At 37.8% G+C, this 10,614-nt stretch overlaps 1 protein-coding gene across 1 annotated transcript in view; it reads left to right on the forward strand.

The window, feature by feature from the left end:
• The window catches only part of LOC140246746 (uncharacterized), a 106,918-nt gene extending 96,557 nt beyond the window's left edge, over positions 1 to 10,361 (forward strand). The window contains exons 9-13 of the mRNA XM_072326084.1: positions 3,148 to 3,327; positions 5,165 to 5,335; positions 7,741 to 7,815; positions 9,220 to 9,268; positions 9,679 to 10,361. Coding sequence (XP_072182185.1) covers positions 3,148 to 3,327; positions 5,165 to 5,335; positions 7,741 to 7,815; positions 9,220 to 9,268; positions 9,679 to 10,361 — 1,158 coding nt within the window. The remainder of the gene's footprint in view (positions 1 to 3,147; positions 3,328 to 5,164; positions 5,336 to 7,740; positions 7,816 to 9,219; positions 9,269 to 9,678) is intronic.
• Positions 10,362 to 10,614: the final 253 nt, after the last annotated feature.

Here is a 10,614-nt window from a genome sequence, read left to right on the forward strand (position 1 = left end):
GTTCCGGATGTGACGTCACAAAACGTTACGGGACGGGTCTTTGGACCTAACTTTTTTTTGTTAACATCGCTTTTCTGAATCTCCAGACCAAGGGCTACATGGAAACAACAATGAATGTTAGGTGCAGGGAGGGGGTGCAGGTTGACCCCTACTAGCCCATGGCCTAATTCAAGAAAAATGAATGTAAAAATGAGAAAGGGAAAAACGCAAAAATGCATAAGGGGGAGCTGAAATTAGGTCGCCTTGAGGAAATCCTTCTCCTAATGTAAGATATCTCGTGGATGCCTCCCCCCCCCCTATACGATTAGTGACACAACCACTTATATCTGAAGAGTTTGTTCGCAAAAGCCGATAAGTCCATATTTGCCAAATGGAGATATTTGCGATTAAAGGTCTAGAAAAATTAAGAGAATAATAAGAAAATGTTTGTTTCTTTTGAGCATAACTTCAAAAATGTTTCTTTATAATATAGTGACCAATATATCATTTAAAAGGTATTATTTTTTACTTTATGACAGATACCGTACTTCAAAATCTGGACTTATCGGTTTTTGCGAACAAACTCTTCATCTGTAGAAATTATCTTTACTCAACAGCAAAATGAATGGCCGAATTAAAACCATTTAATATTACTTAATAAAAACGAAATTGAAACAGAGAAACACGCTTTCTCAAACAACAGCTATGGCATATATATCAATTATTTTATGTCATACAATGGCAAGTCATACTGTCTAATAACCGTATGGCTTCTCTGTTTTTCTTGTTTTTTCTTGTATCCCACTTTGTTTTACCCAAAACTTTTAAAATCTTTTTGCTTATACGTTTTATGTGAGAAGTTTATTATCCACATGTACAAGTGAAATTGGTCTGTAACTCGTGATATTCACAGGATCCTAGGTCTCCTTTTCTATTCATGCGATAAATTCTCTCCTCTGAGATATCAACCACCCTTTAGAATAAACTTTATTTAAAGCTTCTGCAATGTGTAAGGTCATACGACATGTGCTCTTTGAACCACTAAAGGATAAGTCCACCTTCATAGACATGTGGATTGAGTGAATGCAGCAGTATTAAAAGTAGAAAACATCAGTGAGCGTTTGAGGAATATCGGACGATCCGTTCAAAAGTATTGATTTTTTTTTTTTTTTTGCTCAGTCATTGCTGGATGAGAAGACTACTACGGCTTGTGATGTCACATGTTTACAACGATATAAAGAAACATAAAGAACATTCATTATATGTTCACTTTTTTCACAAGGCAGGAGGAATAATATTACTCGTAATATACGCCACTGACAAGTCAAGAAAATGTGCACTTTCTTCAAAAAAAAAAAAATATGTTGTAATATACATTTTCCTAATATCGTTCTACGCATGTGACATCTAGTACTAGTAGTCTTCTCATCCAGCAGTCCTGAGCAGATACTCTTAAGATTATAACTTTTGAATGGATTGTCCGATCTACCCATAACGTTCATTGGTGTCTTTTAATAATATCGCTGCATTCATTCAATTTACGTGTATATGTGACCGTGCACCTCAAAACGAACATAAAGTCGCACAAACTGATTTTGTGTGAGGACTGAAAATAAGTGAAACGGGTCAACCTAGCCAAACTTGACTTTTTCATATTTTCTGAAAGAGCGGGTCTTCTTTAACATTATGCTAAAATTTGGTATCATAAAACGGGCAGGAAAGTGTGTTTTTTTAGCAGTTTATCTCGAACATTTTTGGTAGAATAGTGTGATTAGGTGTGTCTTTAGAATCCTTTTTTCATTTCTGAAAAACCTTGCCACACTCTTCACTTTCAACTCTAATCACTTTTGAAAGGATAGGGCTACTGCTTTGAAAGTTGGCATTAATTATGGACAGATTGTGTTAATGAGGCATGCTTAATTTCAGTTTAATCTGATAATCCCTTCATTGTTGTTACTCTGGTGGTTTACTTCCTGTTTTTTGTCCCATTCATCGCACAGCCAGCACGGTTTGGTAAAGATTAAGCGCTTGAATAGACACTGTACTTCAGAGCCTGTTTTCTCAGTTCACACTTTTCCTGAGTTTGTGCTTTCTTTCCAATATTTAGATAGGTTAGGAGAGTCCATTTGAATTGAATTATACATCATTTTAAAGCTTAAAGTCTGCTCTTTCAGAATATGGTCTTAACTAAAAATTCATGTCTGGCGACTTTTTGTTTGTTTTGAGGTGCAGGGTCACATATGAAAGTGGACTTCCTTTAACTTTCGTTATACTATACAGATATGCATTGTGCAGAACGGATACTATTTGTTTTGTTCTTCAATAGTATGCGAGATTTGGAATGAGAGTTAATGTCAGTTTTCTTAAAAATCATATCATAAGGGCCTTTGATTTTTTGAAATATGAATATGCCTACCTGAAACAAACAAAAATGAGTCATTGGTAAAGCTTTTTAAAAGGTTAGAACATTTCTTACGAATGCTGTTTCATAGGGATGAATGGAACAATATCATAGTATTTAGCTTTACATTTTTTTTTTTTACCATTCGTTTTAGTAGACGTCAATGTTTCCACTGTCACTATATTGAAAACGGAGACAATGGCATTATTTCCGTCTTTACAATGTGTAAGGTTATACGACAGGTGCTCATTGAACCATTAGCACTCGTAATATTCGAGATATGCATTATACATAACGTATCATTTTTTTTTTTTTTGCACTTCAATAGTATGCGCGATTAGGAAAGAGAGATAATTAATTTTTCTCATATATCTATAAGGCTTCTGATCCCTGGTGTCTACGTTACATTGGTCGTTGGTTCATTCATTCATTTTTCTCGTATTTTATTGATTTTACTTGTGTCTATTTGAAGAGTTTGTTTGCAAAAACCGATAAGTCCATTTTTGAAGATTTTGAAGTACGGTCTCTGCCATAAAGTACAAAATAATACCTCTTAAATGATATATTGGTCACTACACATAAAGGTACATTTTTGAAGTTATGGTCAAAAGAAGCAAAATTTTTCTTATTATTCTCTTTATTTTTCTTGACCTTTAATCGCAAATATCTCCATTTGACAAATATGGACTTATCGGTTTTTGCAAACAAACTCTTCATTTGTTTGTTCATCTGTTTATTTGACTTGATTTTCTTTTTTTCCCCTGCAGATCCAAGACCTGCATCTCATTGATTCCAGATCGACTGACGATTCTCATCAATCGTCGTTGGGTGAAAATTGTGCCCGATGGGTGTGTACTATGCCAAATATTTCAAGGTTCAGTCTGGAATTCCTCTATTTGCCGGATAATTTTTTCTCATCAGCCGTCGACCTTGCATCATCATGTCAGGTATGATTTCCATGATTATTCATGATTGACTTTTAGTCACGAATAAGATCCTTTTACTGAACCGTTTATGTTTACTTTGATAAAATTTACTGAGGTAAGATATTGTTGACCAGTTTCCAATACAGACATTTTTCCTATCTTGCAGTTGTCAATTAATCTGTTAAAAGGAATGTTCATAGGACGCTGTATAGAGCAGGTTAAAGAGTATCATACAATTTATATGGAGCTTTTTTTGTTTAATAGAAAAAAAATACTTGACCAGACAGGTTTAATAAAAATGAGAGGGGTTTTATAAATAAGTCTTATTCACTTCATCTAGCATGTCATCCCCACTCTCAGTTCCCTTACTCTAGGATTTGTCGTAAATTAATTGAAAAGGCTTGAAAATATACACTTAGATAAGTGCAGATCCAAGCCAACCCGAGTTGAAATCGGGTGAAGCGAAATACCCAGACAGTGTGGCTTATATGATTTCATTCGAAAATTCCCATAATGTAAGTGTAAATACTGTAGAAATTAGAATTCCGAAACGTCTCCAGCGTATGCTTTATGACCTCATGTTTGAGCGGCATAATTATGACATACCGGAAAACGAGAACTCGTCATGCTCGGCTGCAAAACACCTTAATACAGGTCGAGAATTACGTCATAATTGTCTTCCATACCCTGACCTCTTTCAGCTCAATGTTATTCCATCCATCTGCACCCTTTTTAATCATATCATCGTTATGAATAAATCTTAGGCCTACTCGTATTCTTTAGAAAAGTAAGCGGTAATTAGAAAAGTAAGCGGTCAAGAGTAATCTCTTCTCTCACCCATACGGAATTAACTTCCCGTACCAACGTTGTCGACGGACCTATCCAGCCATTTCTTAAGTGAACACAATCATCGTAGAAGTACATGCATCTCTTTGAGGACGAAGCTATGAAATGGTGTATTCTTTATAAACAAATTTCAATTTTCATCAGCAAATCAAACGTAGAATTCCTTGACGTTTATAGTTGAACTTAATGTTCAAGTAGAAACATTTCCAATGCTTTTTCTTTGACGGATTGTCAATTTCCGTGTGGGAATAGGGATTTTCGATATCTCCCATCCTCGCGCGTTCATTGAGCAGGTGTCACACTGTCCCGAAATAGGGCAAGGTGGACACACAAAAAAGGAAATGTCCAAACTCAGTTATAATCGCATAAACATCGGGGTATTTGTAAATTCGAGACAAACTTCGTGCGAAATTGAATAGTCCCTATTCGTATGGTCATTTGTGCAATTTCGGGCAGTAGGGCGTCTATAATGCTCCCCTGCCTGTTTAAAGAAATGAATTCAAAGAAGTCTAGGAAGTACCGTACGTTCCGAAATATTCGAGAAGTGCTAGGTGACATGCGAAACGTATCACTCATATCAAACTCAGAATAGAGAGAATAATGACAAGCGTTAGCATTCATCTGTAGATTTATTTAATATTCATTTTTCAGCCTTATAATTTCAATTGCACAATTAGAGGGAACCCTGAAGATTGAAGAGGCATACTTGGCCTCCAACATTTCGGCTAGATAGAAGTAGTAGCCACAGCTGCACATAACGCCGGTAACTTACCAGTTGAAACCAAAAAGATAGTGTAACGAAAATCATCCTGTCATTATTGTCTCCACACTTCAATTGGCTAAACCAAATTCGAAACCATGGCCTCATATTGTATAAGTGTATATCTTCTGGCATCTATACTATGGAAAGATATGCCTCGTTGTTTTGTGAAGACCGCTTCCTCTCCCTCCTACAGGAAAAAAAAAATAAAGATATTTTGATGGAAGTATTTTTCTTATTTTTTTTTTTCAGATTCGCAAACTTTCCATAATATGTCGCGGAAGTTTAAAGGCGGAAGCAACAACAGCAAACCTTGCAGAATTTCTATGCAAAATGCCTCATCTTGAACGTGCCTATGTCTCATGGCGCGGCCTGCCTGGCACATTCTTCACGAAAATGGCTTCACAGATTACAAGCTCCAAGGTAAATACATTATGATACCTTACGATTTTCACTTGTTGGTCGAGATATATATATATATAGAGAGAGAGAGAGAGAGAAAGAGAGAGTTCAAATAATTTCCCATTGCATTGAAACACCTTTATGGCGACATTTAAGAATACTTTTGGGAATATCTTTCCGGTCTTATGATCTCCGTTTTCATGCCTGTCGTAGTTATGTTACAAGTAACGATTTTCCAAAATCATTTATACTGTAATATGTCATTTGATCTCCGCTATTTAACTACTCAAGTTGATCGCAGTCTAAATCAGTCAAAGCGAAATAAGCTGTATCAATCTTCAGCAATATCACAATAAAAATGTTGCAATTAATCATGAAGAAAAAATGCGATGAGATTCTACTTATCGGGGACTGAGTATGGCTAAAATATATTTAAGGCCAAGTAAAAAAAGAAACCAGTTTCTCGTCCTCGCGCGCATCGATTTTGGCCGCCGCATCGATTTTTTTTTACTATTTACTATTTTCAAAATGGCGCTGAAAATACCAAGAAATTCATAATTTTCGTCTCAGCCCGCTCCCCGCCCGCATTGATTTTCAGTTGCCGCATCGACTTTTTTGATATTTTCTATTTTTTCGGCCGCCGAAAAAAAAAAATCGACAATTTACCTACCAATCGTGCTGTCTCGTTTCTAATTACGCCTTGCGTCCTCTACTTAGCTAGTAGCTGTAGCTTCTGTAGTACGTATGTAATAACGCATGCATTTCACACTGCGAGCTCGGCAAGAAGGAATGACCCACAAAGCAGTCGAACTGTACAGTAGTTGGATGGGCGCGGGCGCACGGGCCTGGGCGGGCTAGCTGTGATGTACAGTGCACTCGGTACGTCGTGAACGCGATAGCGGCAACATTTTTGCGATCAATCGCAGATATTCCACGCATATTTCGCGCATTTTTCGTATTTTTCCCCGTTTCTCATATTTCAAGCGGATGAATTGTACTGTACAAATGCTTGTGAGGATTGTATCGAGTTTGTAAGCCCTATACATTTTCATGTCATTGTGACTATGTGCATGTGTGTGCAGTGTCGGAAGGTACGGTGCCGTTGCAGTGGCCGTGCCGCACCGTATTGGGAAAGTGTGCGTGTCTGTCGGGTAGTTGTCCAGGGTCGGTCACCGGTACCATCCCCTGGGCCCTGTTTCATAAAGCTGTTTGTAAAGTTACGAACAACTTACGAGCGACTGGTAATCAGTTCTGATGTGCTATACTTATCAGAATTTCCATAATTCAGCACAAGAACTGATCACCAGTCGCTCGTAAGTCATTCGTAACTTTACGAACAGCTTTATGAAACACCACTCAGCTGGTCTGTCAGCTGTCTGCACGCACGCATGAACACATTCGAATGTGTAGTAGCCCGTACACTCTGCTCTGTAACGTTGCATCTGACGGCGATGTATTGTTCTATTTTGAAGAGAAAATGAATGCACTTTTCCAGCAAATGCAGAATTATCAAATGGGTGTATCTACAAAATAAATAATTTTCCACGGATTCTGGTTTATCTCGTATTTCTGCGGGATGCTTTTCTTTACGATGTAAATTCACGGACACGGCCGTGAGTCGTATCATCTGTAGTGTGGTATACAATCATTCATCATCCAAATGATGAGTGATTATCAAATGTCTTTTTAGAACAAGAAGAAACATCTTTAAATGTTTAATGCTATAATGCCATATCAGTATTATTTTGACATCCATCTGCAGTTTCTAGTTGAATGTGCTACAATTGTACTGTGAAGAAATGCAGATACATACCAGCTGTGTGGACACAAAAAGTCACAAACACCAATGATGAATAAAGCAGTGTTTTGAATATCATGGAATTTATTTCAGTCGTACATTCTTTGTTGAAAAACATGTTTTATACCTCTTTCATTTAATAGCACAATACATCAGAATTGCAAGTATACTGGTATCAGAAATGCCATTACAACACTAATACCAGTATTAAGATGGTCATTTTCCCTTGACATCTTTAGTGGAAAGAAAAAGCAAATGTATTTCATCTGCATGCATGAAGTTTCATTTCAAGTATGGTACATAATCTATTTGTTTGAAAATGCACAGAGTGCAGGCAAGACATAAACTTAGGACCTTGTCTCTCATAAGACAGCTACCAGAGTGATATATTTCATTTCATAAATTGGATATAGAAAATAGTAAAGCCCTCTCTCGTTACCTTTCTCAGAATTACCGGACGAGAACACATATTACACCATGTACTTTCATTTTGACAATCCTCGAAAAAATAGTAAGATATCAAATAGTAAGGACCTCCCTCATCGCCTTGCTCAAAAAACCCGGACGAGAAACTACTATCTTTTTTTTTTTTTTACTGGGCCTAAGGTATTTTCTTTTCATTCTACAGATTGAGGGCATTACTATCAATGAAAAACCGTTGAAACATTTGCTCAGTGAAATGTCAGGAGGCACAACTACACAGGTATGGACTTTGTTTCTATACGACTTGGTTTTTATCTATCTTACTTGATCTGATCTGACAAGATCTGATCTGATCTGATTTGTTCTAAAGTTGTCTTATCTTACCTTATGTCACAATTTATACATAAGGTTGTTTTTTTCTTCCAATATTTGATGAATGTGTGGATGTTGGTAGAAATAATGTAAATCGATCGAACGACATCACAAACTTATAGATGAGCTCACATAAGTTATAATTGTGAGGATAACGCGTCGGGAACCACAGGAAAAGGTACTACAAACCTCTTTCCCCTTTGTAGCTTTTTTATAAGCAATATACTCGCGTTTTGGATAAACGTATTGCCTTTCTCTTTTCGTCAGATGAGTACAGAAAAAAAAAGGAGTAAGCACAATTCAAAATGTTTGTAAAATTCCGTCAATAGTAACAACATTGCCAGTTATCAGGTATAAGGAAGAGATATCTAACCTCAAGGTAAAGGGAGATGTTGAAGTTACTGACAGTATATCTGTTTCATGAATTTAGGAGGTTTATGGTTTTTCCTTGAAATGTCGCAGGTAAGACAGATGTCAATGAGGGCGGCAGACAAAACATGTTGAACAGGCTTGTTCACTTGTTAATGTTGCATAGTCCCGAAAAGTCCTATTCAGAACTTAACAACAATGTAATCATTGTCAATGTCGAAACAGGAGACAGTAATCAAGCAAACACCTCTCCAGTATTCAGATGCAATCATTAATAAGTGAATGTACGAATAATGGTACACTACGTTGAAAATGAATTTTGAAAAACGTGAAAAACATGTCGGGTCATAAAAAAAAGAAATGAAGGCATATATGTTACATTTATAACTGATGTTTTCCCATTAATGAATATCGTAAAAATTGAGACAGTTGTACCATTTCCATTCCCGGTTTTTTTTTTTTTTTTTTTTTTTTTTGTAAGTTATGTGTGAAGCGCTACTACCTGGCAGCTCGACATTGGGCTCCTCATTTTCGACTGCTTTTAGCCTTTTCCACTTTGAGATCTATCATGAGTTTCATATCAATTGGAATTCACTGATCATCAAGGGCTGCTGCACTCTCGCTGAAAGGACTCCTGGTTGGAGAATATCTTGGATCATTTTTTTTTTTGACTTTTCTGTGTATTTTGGACATAGGTGCATCAATCTCTTCAACAGCTTTCACACAACATGGACTTCAAACAATAGCATTCCAGAAGACGAACATTCACAATAGGTCAGTTCTGCACCACAAGTGGCCTAGGATTGTGCACCATCACCTTCATGGATTAGCCAGCTGTGAGGGAAGCAGTAAGCCGCCAAGTCTTTCACTGTCATCCTTTTATCTCTGTGGAGGTCTATTGAAGATTACAATGACTTCTGGTCATTCAACCTCCCATCAACAGAAGTTCACTTACACATCTACCCCGCTCTTTATGCTGAACAAGGATGAAGGTTTTATTAATGACCAAGCATGTCCTTTCCAGCTACATACATGCAGGTATATCACCAGCTTACACATCAGACAGACCCCATGCTTGCTGCATCCACCTACATATGATCCTGATGAGCATCGTGCTCTCTGAAGACTTACACGTAGGGGTTGCAAAGCTGGGACTAACAGAAGGAGGATCCCTCAAAGTTTGATTCCAGTGCTTGTTGGTCATGGGAGACGGAGAAAACCTGTCACTGCTCAAAGTAACTTTGACCCCTCACAAAACAGAAGAGAGAGCAGCTGCCAAGGTAATTTAGTAAAGATTTCAGAAGCACAAAACGGATAATGAGAGAGCCAACAACCTCTTTCTGTATGATCAACGCACGATCTCTCAGGAATAAAAGCAGTGAATTTCTTGACTTTGTTGTAGACAACAAGTTCGATGTAGTCAGCATCTGTGAGACCTGGCTATCTTACACCGACGACGATGCTGTCATTGCAGAGCTTAGCCCCAGGGGGTACACCTTCAAGCATTTTCCCAGGATAGGGAAACGCGGTGGTGGAGTTGGTTTCCTATATCGGAGTCATTTGAATGTCAAAGTTCATACACAGGTCAACAATTTCAAGTCCTTTGAAATGGTGCAGATGGATGTAATCGAGAACTCAAAGTCGATGCACTTGGTAGTTATCTACAGACCTCCTAGATCATCAGTTCCATTCAGGTGTTTCCTGGAAGAGTTTTCAAACTTATTGGATGATTGTCTCTTCAAACAATCCAGTCTGGTCATTGCTGGTGATTTCAACATTCATGTCGACACTTCTGCTCCTGATGCCAGAGAGTTGATTGATGTTCTTGACTCATATGGCCTACAGCAACATATCCAGCAGCCAACTCACATACGGGGCCATACTTTGGATCTGCTCATTTCACGAAAGGAAACTGATGTAATCGTGCTTTCTGACGTCAGTGTCATCGATGGTATTTCCGACCACTCAGCCATCATATGTCATCTTCATATAACAAGTCAGAAATCATCACGACAAACTATTGTGTCCCGAAACATCCAGTCTGTAAAGGCCAGCTGCTTCATGGAGGATCTGGATAAAGCCTAACTGACGGATAAATGCATGTTGACCAATGCAGACATTGCCGTCAACAACTATAACTCTATTCTTGAGGAGACTCTAAATAAGCATGCTCCTGTCCGACAGCGTTCTGTAATATTGTTCGTCCAAACACTGAATGGTACACGCAAGAAATCGCAGAAGCAAAACTGTTACGTGGGCAACATGAGAGAAAATGGCGATCTTCCAAGCTCGAAATACATCGACAAATGTCACGATGTGACTGAAAGTGCGAGTGTGG

Source organism: Diadema setosum, chromosome 3, assembly GCF_964275005.1.
Source record: "Diadema setosum chromosome 3, eeDiaSeto1, whole genome shotgun sequence".
Lineage (NCBI taxonomy): Eukaryota > Metazoa > Echinodermata > Echinoidea > Diadematoida > Diadematidae > Diadema > Diadema setosum.